Genomic DNA, 27,994 nt, shown 5'->3' with positions numbered 1-27,994 from the left:
CGTGTCCCGGAACAAAAGCTGAACAGACCTGAGAGTGATGGGGTTTAAATAGGGGGATTTGGGAGTTCGGTGATGAAGATGCCGCTGCCAGTGGTAAGAGGGGGGGAGGGGTGGTTGTGTATTGTGATGTCTGGTGTTCGGTTGGGGTACTACAACTCTCAGCAGTGTTATGACCTGTCGTCTTACTGGAGCTTCTAGCAGCCGTCCCCAGTCCACTGCTGCTTGACTACAACCCCCAGCGGGATCTGACAGCAGCAGCCTTTTAGGGCATGCTGGGAGTTGTAGTTCTGCCCCAGTGGGGGCTGCAGCCACTCATCTGTAGGAAGTAATCGTCTCGGTCGCTTCAATTCATCGCCCAACCGAAAGCGAATTTATTTATTTAATTTTCCATTTTGCCAGTTTTATGTTAATTGATATTAAAGCGACAATCCGATCCCGGATGAACCAAGATGGCGGCACATGTGCGTTGGCTGTGCGTCAGTCGCAGGGCAGGTTCACACAACGGATTCTTGCTCTAGAATTTGGCGAGCAAAGCGCTAACAATTTCACTGCAAATTCGCATCCCATTACTTCCAATAGGAATCTGCGCTGCTGTTTATGGCGCGCAGATCTCAGAGGCCCTGAGGCCGGCCTCACATGGGCGTAGTCGCACGTGCAGAGAATAGAACCCATTAATTTCAATGAGTTCCCATAGAAGTCATGTTGCAAATACGCTACACTCGTGGTTAGCCGTCCGAGGACTCTAGACTGCGATTTGTCCTCTGTTCACGGAATACGCAATTCGTATCCGCGAGTGTAAGCGAAAAAGCAAATTTTTCTTTATCCTGCCTTTGAACGGCCACGTTTGACTGCGGATCCTCCACACGGGCGCCTTTCGCGTATTCTGCAATTGGTATCCGCCCGTGTGAGATGGCTGGCCTTCGTGTTTCATTTCCTCACTGCTTTCAAGATCACTGCTTGCTTTTAACGGATGAGAACATCCTTGGTCTCATCCATCCATTCAAATGCTGAAGACACCCCCCTCCCCCTTTCGCTGGTCACATGATCAGCACATACGTGCGCTCTCTGGGTGTGAACAAGGATGTTTCCATTCACTACCTGCAAGCAGCGTCAAGATGCCGGAGAACCTGAACTAAAAAAAAATAAATTAAAAAAAGTGAGAAAGTTGGTTTGCAAAAATAAACTGTAAAAAAAACTTTAACGGAATCTGTTCCACTCGGATTGCGCCAGTATGGCGCCACGGTGCCCCCCCCCCCACCCCCCACAGTCGGGATTGTCCTCTGCCGGTACTGTGGCTCTAGGCCTCACCCGTCTCCTCCCACATCAGGGAGCGTCTTGGCTTCTGCAGTGACAGTTGTGAGAAGCTTCAGTAACCATAGCAACAGTCTACAGGAGTCTCCGGGGCCGGCTGGTTGCTTCAGCAGGTAAGGAGCAGCCGGGGGACCGACTCCTTCTTGTGGTATTCCTTCTCCTTCGTTGCGGAGCGCGTGCGTCCGACTATCTGCACACGCTGCTAGAATCAGGGGATTGCTCTAGAAGTGAATGCCTGCTGCCGTATTGTCAGGCGCGTCATGGATTCCTGATTTCGTATTTCTGCGGCGTTGCGACTTCAGTTTTGGTATTTTTTTATAAGTTGTTGACTTTTTTCTTACTTTTAGAAAAGCGTCCACCAGAAGAGAATGAAGACCCGCTCGCCCTCCCCGCCGCTGCACGTCCACGTAGACGAGAGCACGCCTGTACATGTCCATATAAAGAAGGGGCCAAAAATCTCTTCCAAAGCGCAGGTAAGACAAGGCGACCGGACGCGGCTTGTCCTGTACAGTATTCATATATCACCTGCAGCTGCCACTAGGGGGAGCTTTCTGCAGACAAATTTAAAGGGGTTGACTGCAACTTTTAGAATTTTTGTTTTTTCTGTTGATGATCTGTCCTCGGGGTAGGTCATCAATAGTTGATCAGTGGGGCCTGCTGCTTGCTTTCTTTATCCGTCAGCTGATTTTAGGCACTGTTGTCAATGTAGTCAGCGCTGAAAGAAGACCATAGAATGGTAGAGTTGGAAGGGACCTCCAGGGTCATCGGGTCCAGCCCCCTGCTCAATGCAGGATTCACTAAATCATCCCAGACAGATATTTGTCCAGCCTTTGTTTGAACACTTCCATTGAAGGAGAACTCCCCACCTCCTGTGGTAACCTGTTCCACTCATTGATCCCCGTCACTGTCTAATATGTAATCTCCTCCCTTTCAGTTTCATCCCATTGCTTCTAGTCTTTCCTTGTGCAGATGAGAATAGGGCTGATCCCTCTGCACTGTGACAGCCCTTCAGATATTTGCAGACAGCTATTAAAGGGGTTGTCCCGCGGCAGCAAGTGGGTCTATACACTTCTGTATGGCCATATTAATGCACTTTGTAATGTACATTGTGCATTAATTATGAGCCATACAGAAGTTATTCACTTACCTGTTCCGTTGCTGGCATCCTCGACTCCATGGTGCCGTCTAATTTTCAGCGTCTAATCGCCAGATTAGACGCGCTTGCGCAGTCCGGGTCTTCTGCTTTTCTCAATGGGGCCGCTCGTGCCGGAGAGCGGCTCCTTGTAGCTCCGCCCCGTCACGTGCCGATTCCAGCCAATCAGGAGGCTGGAATCGGCAATGGACCGCACAGAAGCCCTGCGGTCCACCGAGGGAGAAGATCCCGGCGGCCATCTTCAGCAGGTAAGTAAGAAGTCACCGGAGCGCGGGGATTCAGGTAAGCGCTGTCCGGTTTTCTTGTTTAACCCCTGCATCGGGGTTGTCTCGCGCCGAACAGGGGGGGCTGTTGAAAAAAAAAAAAAACCGTTTCGGCGCGGGACAACCCCTTTAAGTCTCCTCTCAGCCTTCTCTTCTGCAAGCTAAACATCCCCAGATCCTTTACCCGTTCCTCATAGGACATGATTTGTAGACCGCTCACCATCTTGGTAACTCTTCTCTGAACTTGCTCAAGTCTGTCTATGTCTTTCTTAAATTGGGGTGCCCAGAACTGGACACAGTATTCTATATGAGGTCTGACTAAGGAAGAGTAGAGGGGGATAATGACCTCATGTGATCTAGACTCTATGCTTCTCTTAATACATCCCAGAATTGTGTTTGCCTTTTCTGCTGCTGCATCACATTGTTGACTCATGTTCAGTCTATGATCTATTAGTATACCCAAGTCTTTTTCACATGTGCTGCTGCTTAGCCCAATTCCTCCCATTCTGTATTTGCTTTCTTCATTTTTCTTGCCCAGAAGTAGGACTTTGCATTTCTCCTTGTTAAATACCATTCTGTTAGTCGCTGCCCACTGTGCAAGTTTTTCTAGATCTTTTTGAATACTCTTTCTCTTCCCTACTGTTAGCTATCCCTCCTAGCTTTGTGTCGTCAGCAAATTTTGATCAGTTTCCCCTCAATTCCCCCCTCCAGATCGTTTATAAAACCTGTTTTCGGCTACCAAGATGGCTGCAGCAACTTTCTAACTACCTGAAGACTGCTTTATAGTATAATTGCGTTTTCTAAAAACTTTTGGCATGTCATATGAAGATGTCAAAAGTTTTTAGCACTAGGGGTCCGACTGCTGAGAACCCCACCAATCGCTGGAACAAAGCAGCTGAAGCGCTCGTCCGCGAGCTGTTACTGATCGCTAGCTGAAGATGGGCGCAATAGAAAGTCTATAGGTTGTCTTCAGCTAGCGAATAGTAACAGCGCGCAGACGAGCGCTGCAGCTGCTTGGCTCTAATGATCAGTGGGGGTCTCAGCAGTCAGACCCCCAGCAATCAAAACGTTTGACATGTCAAAGGTTTTTAGAAAGTGCAGTTACCCTTAAACTCTCTGGCTATTGCTTGGTTGTATTGGCAGCTATTACAGGTTGGCGCCCAGCATTCCACATATCACTAGTAGCACAGACAGCTGCGTTGTTATGTTCTATCCTTTTTCTCCCGCTTTCTTGCCGTTCTGCTCACTATTTTTTGTAGTTCATGAACCAGCAGGCTCAGGATGAGCAGTGCTGTAGTCTCTGCTGTGCTTGGAATTGTGGCAGAACAGATAAGAAATGAATGCAGTAAATAAACACTTGCAATCCGGTCAACGAGTGAAAGAAAGCTTGTATGTATAGAGTAGGGTGCAGGTAAGTACCTGGAGGTATGTCGTATATATCAGGCCTGCTGGTGTGACTGAAATTTTTCATATTCTGTCAACAGAAAGGAACCAAAACTAAAATGAAGAGTGACATTGGAAATTTACGACGCAGCACTAAGGTAAAGACCAGAGTGCCTTGGATCCCACCAGGAAAAGCCTCTATGCGGGACAAAGGCTTCAAGTGGGAGGTAAGTGATCGTCACGTGTCTGAAAGTGATTGGAGTATGGCTTGATTTCCTGCAGTAACAGACAGAGGTTAGGATAGGGCTACATGGCAGCTTTAGCCCCCACAGACATCACATGGCCAATGGTCACACTTAGACTCTGCTACATCATATCCTAGCCTAAGTGAATGCAGTTTTGTTACAAGTTGCCTTGACCCAAAAATCACAAGAAATCAAAACTTGCTGGATTTCTTCCAACCAACAGGCTCTGGCAAGTTTTAACAAGACAGCATTCACTTACCTTGTGTCTTGTTGCGGTGCTCAGTCTTGCCATGGTGTATGGCCTGTGACATGAACTGTCTTCCACAACCTCACCTTTGTAACAGAGTTAGGCTGTTCCTCACCCAGTTTTTCGCCTCCTACACAGCTGTTTCTCTTTCAGTCAATTCTTGAAGTGATAATAAAGATTGTCTCACCTTCTTAGTTGCCTGCGGTGTTTGTAGTCTGTAGATGCAAAGATAAACATACTCAAGTCCGCTGTGCCATTCGGTCCTTTGGCTTTGTAAATGATAGTGGATACATGGGAATACGGACACATGAGATGATTTTTCTTTGCTTTTATTTCAATTTCAAGCTTGTATAATCAGGTACATAATCCAAAGAACGCGTTTCGGCGTAATGCCTTGTTCACCTCCACCAGGTCCGTCAGCTGTGAGTCCTGTCAAATGGCTTTTGGGTGGCTGAATGGTTTTTCATTGACCATAATAGGCCAACTATAGAACACCTGGAGAAAGCCATCAGCAATGAAGTATCCCTAGCAATGGTCAGGGGTCACAACCTTTGCACCCTCATTGATCGGACATTGATTTCATCTCCCAGCAGTACAATAGGTAATTTCTTGAAATATTCTAAAAGCCTTTTTAAATTCATTCCAACAGGGTTTGACCCATCGCTTGGAGATCACCCCTCCTGATATGGAGAAGATGATGTCAGCTCTGCGCATGAGCGACCTGTCCACTGATGAAGAGGAGTACATGCGCGGCAAGATCAACACCTACGAAAAGAAGATTGACAGCTTGATGTGTGAAGTCGGGACCTTGAAGAGCGAGGTAAGGGCACCAGGGTGAGGTAAGGGCACCAGGGTGAGGTAAGGGCACCAGGAATTCTGTATAGTTCATTGGCACAAGGACAGAACAGATAAACAACCTATGTAATCTGCTTACCAACAGGTGGAGCAGAAGAAAAGGGATCGCTCTCTGGAGAGATATGAAGAGCGACTGGCAGCATCCAAGCTGGCACTGAGCGCCAAGAATGAAGAGTTGAATGATGTGTCTCTGGAACTGGCAGAGACAGAAAATGAAAACTCACGGCTGAGGAGGAGCATCGACCGAATCAAGGAAGAGACCGACTTGAGTTTGTAGGTATCCGAGTAAGATTTAACGAGCAATTTAAAGGGGTTGGACCAAAATTGACTTTTATCACCTATAGATAAGGTAAGTAATAAAAATTTGATTAGTGGGAGTCTCACTGCTGAGACACCCACCGCCGAGTCCCATGCCACCCTCTTCTCATTGCGGGCTCTTTGTACCCCTCACAGTCAGGAGGATGTTAAAGTAAGTGGTGTTCACACATGCGCAGTGCTGCTTCATAACAAACACTTGGCTATCTCTGGCACTGCCATTGAAAATTATTGCAGGGCACTGTGCGTGCTCGATCACCACTCCAGAGCGTGCAGTGAGCAGAGGGGGGGGGGGGGCACGGGACCCCTGTTCTTGGGATCGGTAGTGGTCTCAGTGGCAAGACTCCCATCGATCAGACTTTATCTCCTCTCCTATGGATAGGTGATTAAAAGTTCATTTTGGTACAACTCCTTTAGGATTTAGCAACAGTGTAAAATTCTGTGTGCCATCCTCTATGGCTACCACTAAAGGGGTTTTCCCACAAAATTAATGCATCCCCCATCCACAGCATGGGGTACAACTATCTGATTGGTGATGGGGGTCGGCCACTGAAACCTCCACCGATCACAAGAGTGGACTAAAGGTTTCTGAATGGTGGAGCGTTGCAGTTTCATTCATTTTAATATGACTACTGGAGATGGCCAAGTTCAAGCGCTCGGATATCTCTGGCATTCATGCTGACATGAATGGAGCGTCTGTGTGTATGCGTGACCACCACTCCATTCATTCTAGGACCTTCGGGGTCCCATTCTCGTGATAGATGAGGATCCCAGTGATCGGACCCTGTGAGTGGGGGATAGCTTTATTTCATGGGGCAATCCATTTAAAGCTTCCATAGAGATTGTCACTCAGCTTTTCTAGACTCCTGAATAGCAAACGTTCACAGTTCTACATGGATACATTCTCACTCCTGCTCATATGCACTGAAACTTGGGGGAGATCTTTTTAGGGGGGGTATTGAAGTGAGTGATCATTTCATAGTGTTTCCCTGGACAAAGACTGAAGGGGGTTGTTTAGGATTAGAATGAAAAAAAGGTCCATTCTCTTCCAAAAAATGGCACCGTACCTCTCCACAGGGACTATTGCCACTTAATCCCATTCCCTTTAATCCCTTAAGGGCCAAGCACCGTGAATTTACTGCACTTGGTCCTGGGCTTTTATACCGGCCAATGGTAAAAATGCGATGCAGGATTAAAGCTTCTCCTCCTGCAATGTAGCAGGAGGTCAGGTCCTCGGATGTCCGAATACGGCGATGGAGCGCAATTTAAAAAAAAAAAAAGTTTCTTTAAAAGTAATAAAACATAAAAAAATATATACATCTGGTATCACTGTAATTGTACTAACCCACAGAGTAAAGTACACATGTCACATTTGCAACCCGCAGCAATCAAAGTCTGGTGAGGAATTGATTTTGGGAAGTTTCATAACTTCTCATGTTGCAAGGAATAAGCTTTATTTACATCAACAGCAGAGAAGCCCTTTAATATGATGGTTGGTGGGGTCCCTATTCTAGAAGACTCAGCTGGGCTCCTCACCGGGACCCTAAACTGCAGCTGACGTAATGTGCCTTGTATTGTATGCAGTATCTGTCATTTCAGAAGGGAGAAGCATCAGCTGCAGCAGGAGAAGTCCCATCTGCTATCAAAACTGGTGGAAGCCGAGATGGACGGGGCAGAAGCTGCAAGACAGGTTGATCAGTTACGAGACACCATAAATCAGATGAGACATGTAAGTAATGCGGATGTCATGGGGCATTTGTATAACTGGAGACCCCGAAATCCTGAGATCCCCTGTTCTTTGCAGGAGAAGAGAATGACGAGTACAGACTTCAACATGCTCACCCGGCAGAAGGAAACCCTGCTGGAGAAACTGAACACATTTGAAGAGACTAACCGGACGCTGAGGAATCTGCTGAGGGAGCAGCACTGCCGAGAGGTGAGCAACACCAAACCATATTGTTAAAGGGCTTGTACCAAGATTGGCTTTTACCGCTTGTCCATAGGATAGGTGATAAAAGTCTGATTGGTGGGGGTCTCTCAGCTGAGACTCTCACCAATCCCAAGAACAGGGATCCTATATCACCCTCTTCTGATCACTGCAGTGAGGAGGAGATTGAATGGAGTGGTGGTTGCACACGTGTAGCGCCGCTCCATTCATCTGCAGTGGACTGCCGGCAATAATGAGCGCTTCTACCCAACTATTTCCATCAGCCCCATTGAAATGGATGGATCAATACTGCACATGTGTGACCATCACTCCATTCAATCTTCACTGTAACTTTGGCGCTTCATAAACAGCGGCGCTCGTTGTCCTGCCGTCTTCAGATGTCACTTTTCTGTTGCGAAATGTTACGGCCTAAATGTCCCAATGCATAATGTTGAGTCCTGTTGATGTGCTCTGATGGCCGGGCATCCATGAGCTTGTTGGGTAACTAGTGGAGGCAAGAAGATATAGATCCGTTCTAAATCCTTCTTTATTCCTTACAGACAGAGACCCATCGTCTGCTGGAGCAGAAGGAGCAGCTACTGAGCAAACTGTCAGATGCGGACATGGAGAGAGCGGTATGGGGAACCGAGGGTAGACAGAGTATGAACAGAGAAAGCAAGTCTGTCAGGATCAGCGGACGTTCAACCGCTGTGCCTTATGCTGGTTTGGTTTAGGGCCAAAACCAATGGCAACACCTGAGGTACCCTGCTCTTCACCCTTTAACACAATCAGTTGGAATGTGGGCATCGCTGCGCGGTAACCAGGCCATTACATTGGAAGTGGTCCCAATTATGTGGCAGTTGACGCTACTATAGTGTGTGAACAGAGAAGTAGTCGGAACAATCCGGGTCAGGGCAGGCAGTATAACTTCAGAACAAACAACAAGTTGGAGGTGGGACACACACAACGGGTTCAGCATGGTACAATAGGTCAAAGGTCAGGGCAGGTGACAGAAACGTGGTCCGTATAAACAACCGAGGTCAGGAGAGGAGATGGGAACATAGTCAGGAACCGGGGAATCAGGACAAACTTGAAGTAGAACCTTAAGCAGGACCAGAAGACCACAAACCCGACACCCTCCATAGGGTTGATCGCAGGGTACCGATGAGTAACTATGGCATCCGGAGGCTTGAATATGGCCTCCAGGTCTGCCTGTAACAGTGGACTATGAGGCTCTGTTTCTGGCTGAGCTTCATGGGCTTTATAATACACTGCAGATAAAAGATGGTCATAATCAAAAATGAAAAGTTAAAGTATAAAAAAAAGTGAAAAAAAAATTTAAAAATGTCAAAACCCCAGCCATCCGGTATTGCTGTGTTCTTAATAACTCAGAAAAATGTACGTTATTTAACAGTCACGGTGCACGCCATGAAGAAAAACATTATTTATATATATATATATACACACACAAAAACATGGCGAAAGTAGTTAAAGGGGTTGTCCCGCGGCAGCAAGTGGGTCTATACACTTCTGTATGGCCATATTAATGCACTTTGTAATGTACATTGTGCATTAATTATGAGCCATACAGAAGTTATCAAAAGTTATTCACTTACCAGTTCCGTTGCTAGCGTCCTCGTCTCCATGGTTGCCGTCTAATTTTCGCCGTCTAATGGCCAAATTAGACGTGCTTGCGCAGTCCGGGTCTTTTTATCTTCTCAACGGGGCTCCGTGTAGCTCCGCCCTGTCACGTGCCGATTCCAGCCAATCAGGAGGCTGGAATCGGCAATGGACCGCACAGAAGCCCTGCGGTCCACGGAGGGAGAAGATGCCAGCGGCCATCTTCACCGGGTAAGTAAGAAGTCACCGGAGCGCGGGGATTCAGGTAAGCGCTGTCCGGTGTTCTTTTTTAACCCCTGCATCGGGGTTGTCTCGCGCCGAACGGGGGGGGGGGGGGGGGGGTTGAAAAAAAACCAAAAATGTTTCGGCGCGGGACAACCCCTTTAACTTTGCCTTTCTCACCCTATAAGAAAAAGAATAGCAAGCTATCTAAATGTTGCATGGATCAACATGGTACCAATAAAAGTACAACTCATTCTGCAAAGAATAAACCCTTTCACAGCGCCATTGCCAAAAATAGAAAAAAATGTAGCAGTCTTTGAATACAACAATTAAAAAAAAATAATTAAAAAGTGTAAAAAAAAATTGCGGGAAAAAAACCATATGAATTTGGTATTGCCATAATCGTACTTGCCGGCAGAATTAACTAACATTATTTATACTGCCCGGTGAACGCCGTTAAAAATAACAAAATCTGCAATTCTGGCATGTTGTTTTTTTTTTTTTTTTTTTAATCTTTCCTCTAGAAACAAAACTGGAATAAAAAGTAATCAAAATGTTATATATTCCCAAAAATTGCATTAATGAAGACGAGTTCATCCTGCAAAAAACGAGCCCGTATGGAGCTCAGTCAATGGAAAACTAAAAGTGTTCTGGCTCTTGGAATGCGGCAACACAAAAGCAAATCTTTAAGAAAAAAAGTGTTTTTCTTGCGTACAAAAATAGAAAAACATTAAAAATACTGTATAAACGTGGTATTGCCGGAGTCTTGCTGACATGTTAGCTCATTATTTTGCAGGCTGCAAAAAAAAAAAAAAAAGCAGAAATTTTTTTTTTCTTCAAACCCCCTATTAAAAAATTACCATGCGTTTATATAATAATATATACCCCAAAATAATGCCATTAAGAAATAAAACCGCAAAAACAAGCCCTCATATGGCTGCCGATAGAAAAATTAAAAAGTTATGGCTCCTGGAATGTGATGATGAAAAAACTGATTTGGTCATTAAGGAGTATACGGGTTTCATCACTAAGGGGTTAAGATGCTGGAGGTCCAGATGATGATCACATGCAGGTCGTCCACAACTAGTTGTACTGCGCTAGACAGAGGGAGCACCTATAGGCTAGAGGCTTGTGGTTGTGAGGATGGAGAATATATACCCGTTCTGCTGCGCAGAGACCCTGGCACTGGCTTGGCCACTCATCCATGACCTCTGATGTCTCCCTTATTGTAGCATCTCCAGCTGAGACTCCATGAGAGAGAAAAAGAGCTTGAAGATCTCCGGATTCAACTGAAGACAGAAAAGGTGCGAGCGTGTATTCTGTTACCTCTTTCAGCCGGGGATTGTTTCTCATTTCAGTTGCATTGAACATCCACTTTATATTGATTTTTTTGCACAGGATCTATGTCGGACGTCAACCGAATATTCTAAGTCTGTAGAAGCAACAAGAGCGCACTTACAGGGGCAGCTGAGGAGCCGGGAGGCTGAGAATAATCGCCTATCTGTCCAAATGCGGGTAAGAAATGGGGGAACCAGCTGCAGACGACCCCATATTATGGGCATCTCTAATGTAACTCTATGATTAACCCCCCCCTACAGATTACCCCGAGCTCTGTTCATTCTTCAGGAAAAGGAAGTTAGAGTTTTGGACAAGCAGAACTCCTTCGACTTCAAACAGCTGCACTTTTGGTTCTATCAGAGCTACCGACGTGTTTTTGGTGTCATGTAAAAATGAAGATAGAATTGGAGTTGCAACTGTTTGAAGTGGGGTTGGGAATACTGAATTTACAGCTGTCACTTTAGTCTGTGAGCAGAACCGGAAGCAGAGAATGATCTGTGAGAAACCCAGGGGAAGGGTTTCTACATGTTATCAAGCACAAAACATATCTGCTCACTGATTGTCACATGTAGGGGTCCTTTTTTTCCCCACAGATCATTGCTGATCGCAGCATCCAAATGTTTTTACAGAAAAAAAATAGTTTTTCCCCCTACACAATACTTTAAATACTAAAAAAAATATATAAAAAGAGAACCCATGCTAAAAATATTACATTATTTATCCAGCACAGTAAATCCCCATCCACAGATAATGGATAACTATCTGACTGCTGGGACCGCCATCGATCACAAGAATGGGGATCCTGAAGGTACCTGAACGAAGGGAGCAGTGGTTATACCTGCGCACTACTGCTTCATTCACTTCAGTGGGACTGACAGATGGCTGAACTCTTGAATTCTACTATCTCCAGCAGTCCCATTGAAATGAATAGAGCAGTAATGTGCATGTGTGATCACTGCTCCATTCATTCGGGGACCATTGAGAACCCCATTCTGGTGATCACTGAGGCTTCCAATGGTCAGACCATCGCCAATTAGAGGATGGAGAATAGCTTCACCTCATAGGACAATCCCTTTAACCCCTTCCGAACATATACCATACGAGTATGGCGCACATCAGATCTCATTGTATGGATCAGGCTTGGAAACTGAAGCTACTGTATACATGGCGGGTGTGGACTGTTTGATAGCTAACAGCTGCCCGTAACAGACGCAATTGAAGAGAACTCTGATTGGTGCTATTAACCATTCAAATGCCGCTGTCAATTCTGATCAAGATTAAAATGTCCTCAATAGCCTCCTTTGTGATTAGATTGCTGGGTGACATTTGGGTGTCATGGCATCCTGGGGCCTCGTGTAAGCCCCCAAGGCTGCCATGAGTGTCTGCCTATTAAGGCATGCTTGTGGCACGACTTAAAGGGGTTGTCCCGCGCCGAAACGGTTTTTTTTTTTTTTTTTTTTTTTTTTTTAACCCCCCCCCCCCCCCCCCCCCGTTCGGCGCGAGACAACCCCGATGCAGGGGTTAAAAAAACAACCCACACAGCGCTTACCTGAATCCCGGCGGTCCGGCGTCTTCATACTCACCTGCTGAAGATGGCCGCCGGGATCCTCTGTCTCCATGGACCGCAGGGCTTCTGTGCGGTCCATTGCCGATTCCAGCCTCCTGATTGGCTGGAATCGGCACGTGACGGGGCGGAGCTACACGGAGCCCCATTCAGAAAAGAAGACCCGGACTGCGCAAGCGCGGCTAATTTGGCCATCGGAGGGCGAAAATTAGTCGGCACCATGGAGACGAGGACGCCAGCAACGGAACAGGTAAGTATAAAACTTTTTATAACTTCTGTATGGCTCATAATTAATGCACAATGTACATTACAAAGTGCATTAATATGGCCATACAGAAGTGTATAGACCCACTTGCTGCCGCGGGACAACCCCTTTAATAGAATTGTTGTCTGAATAAAGTATAATGCAATACTATAGTGTTCTAGTATATGATATAAGCAATCAAACGATTGCAAGTTCCAATTTCTAATGGAACCAAAAAAAAGTAAGAATAAGTAAAATAAAATAAAGATATTTTAATTATTACAAAAAAATTGAGGTTCGGGAGGTAATAATGGGGAAAAAACAGAAAAGGGTCACAGCGGGAAGGGATCAATAGATGTCAAAGTGTTGAGTGTGTTCTTGTGCTGTGATGGCCCAACGAGGCTATCCAAGCACTGGTTTCCGCTCTTCTGCCTGCAGAACATGGAGCACAATGAAGTCCGACATAAGGAAGAACTTGAACTGCTGACCGCACAACTGAATGACCTCCGGAGCAAACTGGAGTCGGACAAAGAAGGTCTAAAGAAATCGGCTCGTGCCCTGAAGCATCGGGCAGAGAAGAGCGAGGAGGCTGTGCAGCTGCTCAATAATCAGCTCTTGGCAAAGGTGAATAACCTGTATTACTAGCAGTCCAGACCCCGACGTCGCCCTGCGCGGATATATCGTATCTGCAGGTCTCTGACAATGCGAAGTACAATGTGGACGTGGACATATATACGTGGCTGTCTTGTATTGTTAAAGGGGTTATACCATAAACATCACTCATCGCCTGCCCACAGGGTAGATGATAAATAACTGATCGCAGGGGTCCAGCGCTGGGACTCCCTTCAATCAAGAGAACAGTGCACCCCCAGCCGGCGGGGTAACTGGAGCGGTGGTGCACATATGTGACAACCTCTTCATTCACTTTTATGGGACTGATGGAGAATGTCAATAGACAGTGACTGGAACGGTGGTCACACCTCCACACCATAACTTCATTCACCTGGTGGACTCTGGGTGCGCTGTTCTCATGATGGTTGATTAATGATTTCCGTGATCTAACCCCTTTAAAGGAGTTCTTAAGGACTTCTATTGATTCTCTATCCTCAGGATAGGTCATCAATAGATGATCAGTGGGGGTCCGCTGCTTGGGAGTACCAGCAATTCTATCAGTATAGACCGCGCAGGAAGCAGATCTCATTATCTGTATTGCAGTGGCCCGTGGTGGTAGCGCAGGCACAGCTCCTTGGAATTCAGTAGGAAGTGTGCTTGTATTATAATCCGGGCCGCTACAATGCTGACAGCGCTATCTGCTTCTTGCACGGACAGTGGTGACGGTAATCAGCTGATTGGCAGGGATCCCAAGCGGCAGATCTCTGTAGATCTATCCTGAGGATAGATCATCAATAGAAAAAGGCCTGTAGGACCCCTAATTACCAGGATCCCAAACATTGGTGCGACCTCCGTGGTTATGGATGACCTGTAACAGCAAATCTGAATTGCCGCATTAGCTCAATTCCATCATTCTCTTCCCATGGCAGGACGCTGAGCTTTCTACAGCTGTATCGAGTGCGGACACCCTGAAGAGCCGCTGTACCTCCCTGATGAAGGAGAGTAGTCAGAAAGAGTCGGAGATCGCCCTGCTAAACGAGTAAGCTGGGCAGGCGGTGCTGGGCAGTTCATGACTGCAGCTTGTATATGGACGATGTATGTAGGACAGATGTTCTGGGAACACTGCAGACACCAGCTTAAGGGTCCGTTCACACGGAGCGGAAATGTTGCATATCTTCTGCAAAATCTGCAGCATCTCCGCATCAAAAACCACATTACTTGTGCAGATTTTGAATCTGATTCAGCCCACACATAACCGCACTCCTCTCACCTCCTAATACTGCAGCGCACACCGTCATCTGGCAACCGCCACTGAGCGCTACCATCTCTTCCTTGGTGACAGGCAGCCTACTTCCACATTACCTGAGTAGCGGTTGCCAGGTGACTGTGTGCGCTGCGCTTTTGGTGCTGGCCATGAGCGCTCAGTATTTGGAGATGAGAGGGGCACTCTAATGTGCGTGCGGAAATCAGCTGCCGAGCTGCGGAATCCATCTGCACCAAGAGTGTAGATTTTGATGCGGTTATTGATGCAGAAACGCTGCGACTTTTGCTGCAGATTCCTTGTTACGGAAAATGTGCAGCATTTTCTCTACGTGTCAACATGCTGTACATTGCATAGTGGCTGTGCCTGGTATTGCAGCTCAATCCCATTCACTTGAATAAGACTGAGCTGTTCTCAAGCCGTGTGACCGATGAATGTGATGTCACATGGCTGAGAAGAGGCCATAGCACTCGCTGGAGCGACAGGGATTAGTGGTGGACCCCCACTAATCAGCTATTGATGAGATATCCTCAGAACAGGTAATCAATAGCTTAGTGCTGAAAAACCCCTTTAATCTGCTGGTTCTGATATGTCAAATAATTCAGTTCTGCATCCGCACAGGCGCATGGGTCAACTCTTAGAAGAAAAGCATCATTCGGAGGAGAAGGCACGCTCCGAACGGGAATCTGTCCTAGAGAGACTACACCAGCAGACATCAGAGAACACCATCTCGCGCCTGGAGCACGAAAAGCTAAAGGTCCGTTAGTAAGAGGAAGAAATAGACAGCTTGCTATTCCTATTATACTGGTCACTGATAGCTCAAAACTGTAGTGTAAATCAGGGGTCCCCAACTGCAGTCCTCAGGGACCACCAACAGGTCATGTTTTCAGGGTATCCTATGGTAAGTACACCTATGGCAAGGTCTGAGGCCCTGATGATAATTACATCACCTGTGCCATACTGAGGAAATCCTGACCTGTTGGCGGTCCCTGAGGACTGGAGTTGGGGAACAGTGGTGTAAATGATCCATCCATGGTCTTATAGAAAGTCTATGACCTGTGATCTGCTAATACCACCTGTCTTTGCTTATATTGTGAAAGAATAGAGATAATACACTGCAGTACTTATCTGAGCGATCATAGCAGGGACATTAAAATATGTAAAAAAAAAAATATATATATATATATATATATGTGTCAACAAAATTGGCATTTAAATAACCTTCATTGCGCACTTTTCCCTCTTCTGGTTTTAAAGAAAGTGGAAAAACAAGAAAAAGGTATTGCTGCATCCATAATAAAATAAGAATAGATTACTGGAGGAGTGGAGGAACGGCGCTGCTATCGCGATGAGTGGAGGCACAGCGAATAAGAACATTATTATTGGGCTGTGTCACGGAGTCTGACCCCCTTCGTCAGGCACATTACAAGAGCAGAGAATCGGGGAACATCGTGATAGACCATACAAGCGGGATATTCCAGCGTCTGACGTCACGGGGATCTCCAGCAGTCCTACATGGCGGCGGTCCTGAGATATAAACTGTGCTCAAGTTATCAGATCTGAAAATAAATAAAAGGATCTGAAATGTTTTCGAGTGACCGCAGATGAGGAGAAACCAGCGGTCTACCAAAGGTTCCTGAAACTAAAAACGGAGGGAATCCTTTTGAATTTACACGTTAAATACGTGATATTCCGGCGGGCTTTTAAGAATCTTGATGAATATCTTATCTCCAATATGTTTCTTATCCCATACGGCAAACCCTAAGACCCAATGTCCACGGGCGGATCGGATTCCGCATGCAGGAGCCCGCGGCTGAGGACACTGCTTACCCATCCGGGTCTGCTATTTTCTCCACTGCGGATGTGTGCAGAAGCGCCGGCCAGTGCACCGCCGCACATGCTCAATGGAGTTTTTTTTTTTCTTCTAAAAACTCCTGCTTTCCCGCGAAATCCGCGACCTGTCCGCAATGGGCTGCAAATCACATGGCTTCCATTGGCTTCAACGGAAGCAGTCTGTGCTGGAAAAGCACTGAAATGGAGCATGCTGCGATTGGTTTTTCAGACCAAAAGGTCCACAAAACAAACCTGCATGCTTTAATTCATGTGCGGACGCCCATGCTTCCCTATGGCGGGTCACCCACAAATCAGATCCGCCCGTGGACATTGGGCCTAAAAGAACAAAATGCTTCTATTATTTATTAAAACAAGCCCTCAGAGCTCAGTCCATGGAAAAAAAATCTGGGTCTTTGAATGCAGGGATGCCCAAAAATAAAATTATTTTCCAAAAAAGGGGGTTTTATTGTGCAAAAGCAAAAAAAAAAAAATTAAAATATGTAATTTTAGGTGTAATCAAAATAGTACCGACCTGCAATTACAAGTGCGGCTCTCATGAATTTCAGTGAGGGCTGCACCTGCTATTATGTGCATCGGCCACTGACAGCGGTTGGCACAGCATCTCCGATCCGATCCCGGCTGTGACAGCCGATGCCGCCTGGAAGAAAGCCTCTTATGTCGTATGTGTCACATGCTGGTGCTATTATACGTTGGCGACCAAATGCCACTATGGAGCCCTAAGCTAAAGAATCACCATGGCAAGCAATCCCGTCTTCATACTTCTGCGGCAGGCTGGATAATGACGGCACTTACTGGCTTATCCGCTGTAGTGCGGCAGCGCCTCTTCACTACTTCTGTCCAAGTAGTAGAGTTGTAACGGACTAACTTCTCATCTCCTTCTAGACACAGCTGACAACTGTGGAGGAGAAGCTGACTTTGGCGCACAGCGAGGTGCAGCAGCTGAAGGGGTCTCTGCGGCAGTACGAGGGGCTTGTAGACACCTACAAAGATCAGGTTAGTAGTAATGCCCAGTTCCCTAATAGACACTATGCTGATTGAGTCACGTCTACCACCTACCATGGCCCGCAATATCGGGGTCTCCTCTATGGCAGCTGCTAACAACCAGTGCTTAATCTACAGAGGTGCAAACAATTCTTTCTTTCCTGCAGATGAAAAAAACTCGCCAAGAGGCCGATCACATGTCTCTACAGCTGGAGAGATCCGACCTGGAGAATAAGACTATGAAGGAGGAGATGAACGTGGAGATCGGGCAGGTACGGTCCGGCACTCGTCTACAAGAGTGGTGTTTAAGGTGCCGCTAGTACGGACGCTCACAGGAAGGGCTTCTATCAGACACCCCTGCATACTACCACTGCAGTCACACAATGCTCCATTAGCGCTTAAGGTGATACATGTATTTACTGGTAGAACCCCTTTAAAGGCTATGGGTACCTTTTTGAATGACTATAACTTTTTCACTTAAAGGGGTTGTCCCGCGGCAGCAAGTGGGTCTATACACTTCTGTATGGCCATATTAATGCACTTTGTAATGTACATTGTGCATTAATTATGAGCCATACAGAAGTTATCAGAAGTTATTCACTTACCTGCTCCGTTGCTAGCGTCCCCGTCTCCATGGTGCCGTCTAATTTTCAGCGTCTAATCGCCGGATTAGACGCGCTTGCGCAGTCCTGTCTTCTTCTTTTCTGAATGGGGCCGCTCGTGCCGGAGAGCGGCTCCTTGCAGCTCTGCCCCGTCACGTGCCGATTCCAGCCAATCAGGAGGCTGGAATCGGCAATGGACCGCACAGAAGACCTGCGGTCCACCGAGGGAGAAGATCCCGGCGGCCATCTTCACCAGGTAAGTAAGAAGTCACCGGAGCGCGGGGATTCAGGTAAGCACTATCCCGTTTTCTTTTTTAACCCCTGCATCGGGTTTGTCTCGCGCCGAAAGGGGGGGGCTATTGAACAAAAAAAAAAAACGTTTCGGCGCGGGACAACCCCTTTAAAGGGGTTGTCAGAGTATAAAGTTTTTTTTTCCTTTTCTTTAAATGGCCGGGCATGCTATAAAATGACAGAAGAATCAATACTTGCCTCTCTTCTCCAAGGAAGCAGCGGTTCCAGTGAGGGGGAGAAAAGAGGTAAGTATCAATGCTTCTGTTTAATAGCATGCCCAGGCATTTAAAAAAACGAAACTTCTAGGACAGCTCCTTTAAATGCTGGGGTCTGGCACCCAAGACACTGGCTGATCTGCTGTTCACCAGGCTGCTGTCACCATGTATGAAGCGGATAGTTGCCCGCACTGTGCAGTCATCTGGCGTGGTATTGTAGCATACTTCCATTGAAGTGCCTGCAATATCTGTAGCTGTAATACCTAGGCCAGCCATCAAATTATGTAGGGAGCTTCCTGCTCCATACAGTGACAGCGGCTTAGTGAGCAGCTGATTGCCAGGGTCCTGTGTGGCAGCCCCCCCAATTAGCTATTGATGACCTAACGATTGGTCTTTTTTTTTTTTTTTTTCCCCCTCTTTTAAGAGCTGGAAAACTTTTTAAAGTTTTGGTCCCAAATGCTGAAGTGTCCTTTCCAATTCTGTACCTATCAGACACACAGGACTGTAGTAACCTGCGGTGTGTTGGCATCCTACCACGTTGATGCACCAATTGGCTAATATTGGTCGGCCATGAGTATCAGAGCTGGGGCTGAGTTGTATTGCACCCATATACAGATAATTACAGCAATGACTTACAACCTGAGGGTATGGCAGATGGATTCGATTCCGTGGAAGCTTGTAGCATCCATATCTAGTGGGGATCAGTTGCTGCACCAGTCTGGAGATGTACATTCTAGAGACGTTCTGGAGCAATTGGTTCCTTTTACATAAAACGGGTTCTGGACGCTGGTGGACACAGAAACAAAGGAAGACCCTTTTTCTACCAAAAAATGGTACACTGACCGGTTTTGACCACCAAATTGTTATAGAGATACATTATGTGGACTGTGAGAGATTGTTACATTACATTGCTAGGACTCGTAACCCGGAAATGCCCCGGACTAATAAGCCATCAGGCATCTCCTGCCAATTAGCTGTTCTCAGGGCTTTGTGTTCATACACTGAGCTGATTTCTGCAGGAAGCAGACAGCTCCGTTCTCACTGCAGTGGCCAGGCTTGGTATTGCAGGCCAAGTTTCCATTCATTTCAATGCCTGTAATACCAAGCCTGAGCACTGCAGTGAGAACGGAGCTGTCTGCTTCCTGCAGAAATTAGGTCTGTGCCTGAGTGCAAAGACCCAGCTTACAGCTGGTCGGCAGGGGTCCTGGGCAGCAGCCCCTTACTGATCTAACATGAATGGCCTAGCCTAAGAATAGGCAATTAATAGTTTACAACTGGACAATCACTTTAATGTTTCCACTATCCATCAAGAAACAGAGGGCTAGTGGAGATTTCCTGCTCCACCTGAGACAATTTTCAAGTACTTGGCCCAGGATTTCCATGATCTTCAAGAATGTTCTTTTTCAGTATTGCCGACTGGTGAGTTTATGGTAGGAATCATTGAAAGGGACCATCAGCTGTGCATTCTCATCCTTAAAGGGATTTGTCTAGTGCCAGACCTATATCTATCTATCGCATACGTGTGAATGTTGGATTGCTTTGGGCCGCACATGATCCTCCTCATTACACCGCTACATGGAACTGATGGAGAAAACCTAGTACAGTGCTCACTGTTTCCATCTGCCCTGTAGACCTCAAATACGGTACCAGCACCAACGCTGTATTGCTGCTCCATTCAAAGTTCCTCTCCCTGCTGCTCAGGACCCCCATTCTAGTGATCGGTGGAACCTCTAGGAATTGTATATTTACAATCTATCCTATGGATACTGGGGAAGGCAATGGCAAACAACCCCGCAAAAACAGTCTGCCAAGAAAACCTCACGATGCGTCACCCTCGGAGTCAGTCATGAGTCTGTGCTTGCACCAGGGGGCTTTACCTTATCCTATTGATAGCTAATCCTTGTTCATTATTCCTCGTGCTCTCCAAGAAGTTCCAATCCTGGAGTAGCTTTTCTTAGACCTCTATATTGTGGCATTCCTCTGTTATTCCTTCTAGAAATTCATGAATAAATTGACAACTGGGTGTTTAATATTTGGGGGCGTGTCCATACAATCTAACATTGTCTAATCAGTGTGGACAGTATTAGGCCATATTCAGATGGCCAAGTCTGAGTTGTGCTTGAGATTCTAAGGCGCAACTCGCATTGAACAGCAAACCATGCGCTTCCGTGTGCCGTCCAATACGCGATGGAGATTGTGAGGCTTACTAACTATTACAATTTTGACTGTTTTCTGGTGCAAACTGCGCTGGAAAGCTGTTAAACCTGCTTTGCATCACTTTTTTGGGGTTCACACCCACTGGCGATCTGACTTCTCTGCAATGCGAGAGCGAGTAAAAACGCATGCTAATGAAACCAATAATTTTCAATGGTTTCATTCTCCTTTTGCGACGTTTTAAATGGAATCTCGCATCGCAAAGAAGAATCTGTGATATTGCCTATTACTTTCAATAGGGCCAGCGGCAGCAGCTCTACCCCTACTGAAAACATAGGGAGAAGATTGCGCTCCTCTGACACAGCTGTGACAGCTATGGCAGGGGATTACTTCACCCCCACTGCGACCATGGGGATGAAGGAATCCTTTGCCACAGCTGTGGCAGAAACCCGTTGATGCTACCCCATTTCTTTCACTGCTGCTGCTCCATTGAAAGCAGTGGGTTTGCAGCAATGATTTTCAGGGAAGGGCTTGAAATATAAGCCCTTCCCTGAAAATCATAGCAAAAAAAAAAGTTTAACTCTATCCATCTGGCTCTTCTCTGCAGCCCCGGCAGTTTTCTTCTCTGTTCTGGAGGCTGGGGATTGGAAAATTGAGCGCTCAGCCAATCACAGGCAGTACTCGGCAGTCATTGAGTGCGTTTTCACTCACTCTCTCATCACAGGGAAGTGGGATCGCCAGTGGGTGTGAGCCCTTATAATGTGTTTTAGACACTTTTTTATTTTTTTTTTTGCTGTGTCTGACAAAGGGCTGTTCCCTCATAAAATGAAAATGGTGCGTGTCCTAAATTGCGCCAAAATTTCGGTGCAATTTTTTTTCCCTAAACGAAGGAAACAAAAAGAGCTTAAATTTACACTAGACAGTCTTAAAATGCACCAGATTTATCATCTAGAATGAGCCACTGTGATAAATTGGTGCATTTTAAGATTGTCTAGTCTAAGTTTGCACTGTCTAAGTATTGAGGCGCTTTCACACGACATTTGTGTTCAGTTTTTTTGTGAGTCAAAACCAGGAGCGGGTCCAAAATACGGAAGACGAGTAAACCTTTGCATTATACTTTCTCTCCACTCCTGGTTTTGGCTCACAAAAAGCTAAACATAAAACTGTCGTGTGACGGCGCCCTTAGCCAATATTCGTAAATAAGCTACAGAATTGTTATATCTGTTTTAGCAAATTCTTCTATTCCAATTGAAATGTCAGGAAAAGTCACCGGTCCTATTTAAGCATAATTATTATTTGTGATGATTAGCCGTCTTCTTGGTTTCTGTACGTTTTGTGAGATCCATTTACTTTATAGATTGAGTATGGGCCATTTCTAATATACTAGTGGGGCCAGTGCAAGGGTATTAAAATATGCCCCACCCACTTACTCAAGCCCCACCCCCTCAATAACCACATTTTGTAGAGGCTAAAACAATAGGTATACTCCCCTAATCCTCCATTCTTCCATCTGGCTTTCCCTGGCATTTCCACTCCCTTCTAGATTCAGGAGTCACTTGCCCATCTTGGCATGTAACCGCTATGGCGAATCATTGGTCTGACCCGAAAGTGAGCGTATAAGCGCAGGACTGAAGCGGGCATGCACTCAAGAGGGGAAGACTTGTAGTTTCATTATTTTTGGAGCTCTGCAATAGTTTTCAGCTGTATCTGTGGTCTGAGGACACGGATACTATCGAAAGTAGTCCTGTTGCCACGGGGCCCTGATGTAGATGCACAGTTTGTCCTACCGATAAAGCGGCCCTGGTCAGGCCTATAGATGGACCACCTCTAGCTTGCTCACCATCTTCATACTGAGGAGCACGCTGTCTGTAGAGGACCAGACCTGGCCTTTCATTTCTTGCACAACGGAAAACTAACCTCTAAGCACCGCTACCCAGTCCATGGAAGAATCCAACTTCTTGGTGTTTGTGTCCACCAGCTTCCAGAAAAGTTTGCTGCCTTTAGGTGTATCTCAGTCGCCTTCCCTTGTCTTCAGATTCATAGAAAATTTCAGAGTCGCCTGGAAGAACTGGAGAAGCTGCCAGAGATGCTGAAGATGACGGAGCTGACGCTTCAGGAATGTCGGGAGCAGCTGCAGGGATACGAGCAGAAGAACTCCGACCTTTCTTCAGTCATCTCCGATTTGCGTATTCGGGTAAGGAAATGGAAAGCCGGCAACCCTGCTATGAAGATACAGAACGAGAGCCAATATAGTCCATAATGTCCCTCATTCCCATCTTCAAGGCTACCGCCGTCCCATCACTCCTACAATCTCAATAAGTCAGCTATTAAGTCCGGATGTGGTTCTAAGCAAGAGAATTTCAATCCAGGTAGACTTTGGAAAGAAAACATAAAGGAAACAAGTGCCGGACTATCAGACTCTGGACTATTGTGCCAGACTGATAGTTATTCATCCATTGACCAACCTCTCAAGTTCTAAGCAGATTTGCTATGGAGGAGACTGGGAACGCTCAGTGACAACCACCATTAAACAACCTCAGTTATAGGTTGGCAAGGGATACAAATAATCGCTTTGTGATTGTAATCTTGTAGATGGAGCAACAAGGAGACAAGATGGAGTCCACAAGAGATCGCTATCAGTCTGCAATGGAGGAGAATAAACTTCTCACTCTGAAACTGGAAGAGGTAGAAAGGTAAGCGATCTGGTCTACGCGAGACGCTGACACTCACACGTGCACCGATGTGCCATATGTCCTAGGGTAGCGGTGTGTAAACTGATGATGAAGTGGCGGTACCTCAGGTGGCCAACCTCACTCAACTTATACAGGTGGGGCGTTCTTGAATGAACATTTGCTAGCGTGTTCATTTCAAGGTGATGTGAATGCTCAGATCAGAATTGGAATAAGGCATTGTAGTTGGCGCCAGACAAGCAAGTGTGGTTGGATCAGTCACTGTACCACTTCTTCTGGGGTGATGGTAGAGTTCATGTGTGGCACAAACCGCATGAAGCCATGGACCCCAGTTGTCAACGAGGCACTGTGCAGGCTGGTGGTGTTTCCATACTAGTTTGGGGTTCTAATAAGATGGCTTGGATCCACTGGTCCACCTAAACTCCTCATTAATCCTTTCCAATCCAATTTTGGATTCAGGGTTTCCTAAAAGGCTTTCTTTTTTTGCTGTTATACAACGTTGGCATCTGCTGGCTAAAGCCAGTGTGTGCCAGAGAGGCTCCGACAGCGGCGTTGCTGGCAATAGATGGTAAGAATAGCCTGTTGGACGTCTTGTGACATTGAAGCTTGTACAGCTCCAATCAGAATGTAGGAAGATGTCAGACAGTGGATTGGAAATGGTTAACCAGTGCCCAATACATTTCACTGCTTGGCGACCATTTGCAGTCCTTTATGGACTTCATCTACCCCCACAATGATGGGATGTTCTAGCAGGATAATGTAACGTGCCATTGGGGCCCAAGTTGTCCAGAATTGGTTGGAGGAGCATTCTGGAGAGTTCCTATGAATGTTGCGGTCCGCAGGTTCACCTGCCACAAGCCCATTCAAGCATTTATGGGATGTGGTGGAGAAAGAACCATTTACACCCGAGATCCTCCTCCTATATATACCACAGAGCTGTGGGTAGATATCCAGACATCTTACTTCCACTTGTGGAATCGATGCCACATTTAGTTGCTGCACTTCGTTGGGCTAGAGGGGTCCTACACAATATTCTTTCCTGTCTCATGACTTTTGGCATGCCAATGTATTGTTATAATCTACTGTAATGTAATGCTTTGCTGTTTAAGGAGAGTAGATGATGCTGGTGCTCAGAACCGAGAACTTCTCCAAGTTGTGGCAAAACGAGAAGAGACAATTCATCAGAACCAGCTGCATCTGGAGGAGAAATCCCGGGAGTGCGCATCCCTGTCCCGCCAGCTTGAGGCAGCCATCGAGGACTATCGTAGGCAGGCAAGTAGGACTTACATCAAGCCTAAGATGTGATCAGCAGTACAGCGATCTTGTAGAGCTGTAGTCCACGGCCCACTGAAATAATCTTGCAAGCTCTAACTAAAAACTCCTAATGTTTTTTTGTTTTTTTTTAGGTGGATCAGGCCAGGGAGCGAGCCTCGGGCAAAGAGAGAGTAACACAATCCAAATTATTGGATCTGGAGACACAACTGAGTAGAACCAAAACGGAGTTAAACCAATTTCGCCGCAGCAAAGATGATGTAAGTTGTAGAACGTCATATGTAAAAGTTAATGTTAGACTATCAGGTCAACAGACATTGGGATTGGTAACGTGGCTGATAGTTTGATCAGGAGCCGCTGGAGGGCATTTTGTAGACCTCTGGCAGCACTCCTGTTCCTCCGGTCTTGATGCCGGGTGTTGGCCTCCTACGGCTGTTCAGCTCTCCTTGTGTCCTGCTATCTGCTCCAGGATCTTGTGCTGGGAGACTCCACAAACCTTCTTGCCCCGGCCCGTATGGATGTCTGATCCTGGAGGAGCAGGACTACCCGTACAACCTGATGGGGCTGCAGGTACTCCTCATGTACAAGTAGTGACAAGGACGTCAGCAAAATTCAGAGCTAGAGAAGAATCAGTCGAGGAGAGGAATTGTCTCCAGACCTTTTTGGGGGTGTCTTTTTTTTCACCTCTCTGGTGCTCTTGTCTCTTTCATGTGCAATGGATTGCTATCCTTGAGGATTGTGACTTGGGGTTATACTGTGGTGCTGTAAGAGGTTGTCGGAGTTATGTTAACAATATTTTAAGGGGTCCTCTGTGGTGTGAAAGAACAAAGCAGCTCATACTCCCCGCTCGTTCCCTGCCGCCGGCTTCGGTCTTCCTGCTGATGTCATTTTTACACGCTACGCTCAGCCGGAGCCATCTCCAGACAAGCTGCTGCAGCCAATGACTGTGCTCAGTGATCACCAAGTGCTGTCATTGGCTGCAGCAGCAGCACGTTTATGGGATGTCACAGGCTGATTGCAGCCTGTAAACAAACAGCACAGTGGAGACCCGGAACGAGGTAGCAGCTGCTTTGCTATTTTACACCATGGGGGACACATTGAGAACCTTTACATAACTCCGACAACCCCTTTAAGTGGTCCTGAGATTTTTTTTGACCATTGTATATCTAATCCTGAGACAACTGCTTCTTTGTATCTCATCTAGCCTGTGGCTGGGGCGGTGGGGACAGTACTGGACAGGGACCCCTTGTAAGACATAACCTCCCACGTCTTCCTATCACTATCTGCTATGTCCCAAATAGCGGGAGGTGCAGGGTTTCCCCTGAATGGGGGTCCTAGCGTTTGCTACAAGCTCTTATTTCCTTACTCCTCCTCCCACCAGGCTGAGCGACGGTTTCAGAGTCGCCTGCAGGATCTAAAAGACCGTCTGGAGCAGTCGGAGAGCACCAACCGCAGCATGCAGAACTACGTGCAGTTCCTGAAATCCTCATACGCCAATGTTTTTGGTGAGGCGACTTTATCCAACTCCCCGATCCGCCCGCGGACTCCTCTCTGAAAAGACAAGTGACCACCAGGCAGAACACTAAGTTGCTGGAAGAGGGCTCTTAGGTTGGCATCCATGGAGCAAAAGGCCTCTAACCATCTGTTACATCTTGCAATGGACAAACTTGGGAGAAGACCTGGAATTACATTTACAAATTCCCTCCGTCCCATTTATAGACTTTTTTTTATTCACTATGAAATTTACTAATTTATATTCAGTTTTCCAAATACAGGATTTTTGTTTGTTTTGCACATTTTACTTGTACAATTTCTACCTTCTGCTCTTCCTGACTTAGCGGTTTTGTTTCACTCTTGTACACCATGAGCTTACAGAGTAGAAAAATTAGCGCAGTCGATAAAAAGTGGACGTATCGATAGTAACAAATTGGATTCCAGCTGTCATTTTCTGGGGGTGAAGCTGCTGGGACCCCCACAGATCACGTTAACAGAGGTCATGTGCCCCCTGTATGAATGTGGTGGTGGCCGAGCGTGTGTGCATTCACTCCATTCATCTCTATGGGACTGCAGAAGATAAGCCAAGTCCAGCACTTGCCAATCTCCGGCCATCCCATAGAGATGAATGGAGTGGCAGCATGCATATTTGACTTCCATTCGTAGGGGGAGTATGGGCCCCTGTTCTCGTGATCTGGTGGGCTGCCAGCAATCAGACATTTAACCCTATCCAGTGGATGAGCTTAACACTTGAGATAACCCCTTCCCTAAAGACAGACCCCCAGATACTGCAGCTGGTCTTGCACTGTAGTATTAGGCCCCATTCACATCTGCATTGGAGGTTCTGCTTGGAGCCTCCGGCGCAGATCTGGCAGAGTTTGCAGAATTATTTCTTCTGGCGAAGTGTCAGTAAGACCCCATTATAGTCAAAGGGGGCCGTATCTGTCTTATTGTACTCTTTGTGCACACAGGGCATGTTACTTTGTGCGTGGCAGATGAACACGTCCCGATTTAAAATGCTATGAATTCCAGATGTTTTCTTTCACAAAATTGCAGACTCTGTTGTGCATTTGCGCCCCTCCCCATACACTTCTATGGTGCGCAGAAAGATAGAGCAGGTCCCTTTTTTTTTTTTTTGTGCACACAATTGGGAAAGCAATGCGTTCTATTCTCAGTGTGACAATACACCCCTGTGATGCTGGCCTTACCTTTTCTGCTATTTTATCCAAATTTATATTTACTCTGTGCAGAAAAATCGAATACTAACTGGCACCCATCAACAAGCAGCAGATCCTATAGCTCAGGCTAGTGTGAAGGAGGACGCAGCGAATATCTCGTTACTGTATTCAGTGATGCCTCCAGTGTAAGTGTTACATTAGAGGCCAATATTACCACTGTGACTACTACCGCCATGTTCACAGCAGGGGGATTTGCTGTATGGACAGGGCAAAACAAAGTAGGGTCTTGCCTGCCTGCATAGCGCCACCCACTGTTAAAAGGCATTTATGGGGCATACTGTCGTGAGAAGTTTTTAAGGGGTTTTCGAGGCAGCAACAACTGTCGGGATACACTGGTGTCGGCGCAGAAGCCCCAGGGTAGTGGCCGGCGCTCGTAACTGTAGGCGCACCTCTCACTGAAATCAATGGGACTCTGGCCTGCAGTTACAAGCGCACACAGGGGTCTGAGCAGCAGCTCCGCTCCGACCCCAGTGTACCCCCTTGATACCGCTCCCCCCAGAACGCTGTTTGGATGGTTTTATAGGTTTTTCTACTGTTATTTATGACGGCGTCACAGGAATGATTTCTCTTCACGTTGCTGTCAGCCAGAATCTGGACCTGCAGAAATAAAGATTTTGTATGAACTATAACACGGATGAATGTC

The 27,994-nt window shown here is 46.5% G+C and overlaps 1 protein-coding gene across 3 annotated transcripts; it reads left to right on the top strand.

The window, feature by feature from the left end:
* The first annotated feature begins 3 nt into the window (after positions 1–3).
* ODF2 (outer dense fiber of sperm tails 2) lies at positions 4–27,980 on the top strand. 3 transcript variants are annotated; one of them, XM_066580345.1, is made up of 20 exons: positions 4–93; positions 1,659–1,784; positions 4,212–4,337; positions 5,252–5,422; positions 5,543–5,730; positions 7,372–7,501; positions 7,577–7,708; positions 8,260–8,334; positions 10,774–10,845; positions 10,940–11,056; positions 13,126–13,311; positions 14,229–14,338; positions 15,182–15,317; positions 17,297–17,407; positions 17,563–17,667; positions 22,693–22,851; positions 23,250–23,350; positions 24,457–24,619; positions 24,754–24,879; positions 26,001–27,980. In XM_066580345.1, the coding sequence occupies exons 1-20, from the start codon at positions 73–75 to the stop codon at positions 26,172–26,174; spliced, it is 2,529 nt and encodes an 842-aa protein (XP_066436442.1). In that variant the 5' UTR covers positions 4–72; the 3' UTR covers positions 26,175–27,980. The 3 variants fall into 3 exon arrangements, with proteins under 3 accessions (XP_066436442.1, XP_066436444.1, XP_066436443.1); XM_066580346.1 differs by lacking the exon at positions 4–93 and adding an exon at positions 1,385–1,424; XM_066580347.1 differs by lacking the exon at positions 22,693–22,851.
* Positions 27,981–27,994: the final 14 nt, after the last annotated feature.

This window comes from Eleutherodactylus coqui, chromosome 10 (genome assembly GCF_035609145.1).
Source record: "Eleutherodactylus coqui strain aEleCoq1 chromosome 10, aEleCoq1.hap1, whole genome shotgun sequence".
Taxonomy (NCBI): Eukaryota; Metazoa; Chordata; class Amphibia; order Anura; family Eleutherodactylidae; genus Eleutherodactylus; species Eleutherodactylus coqui.
Note: the sequence above shows the minus strand (reverse complement) of the source record. Positions and strands in the feature narration are given on the sequence as shown.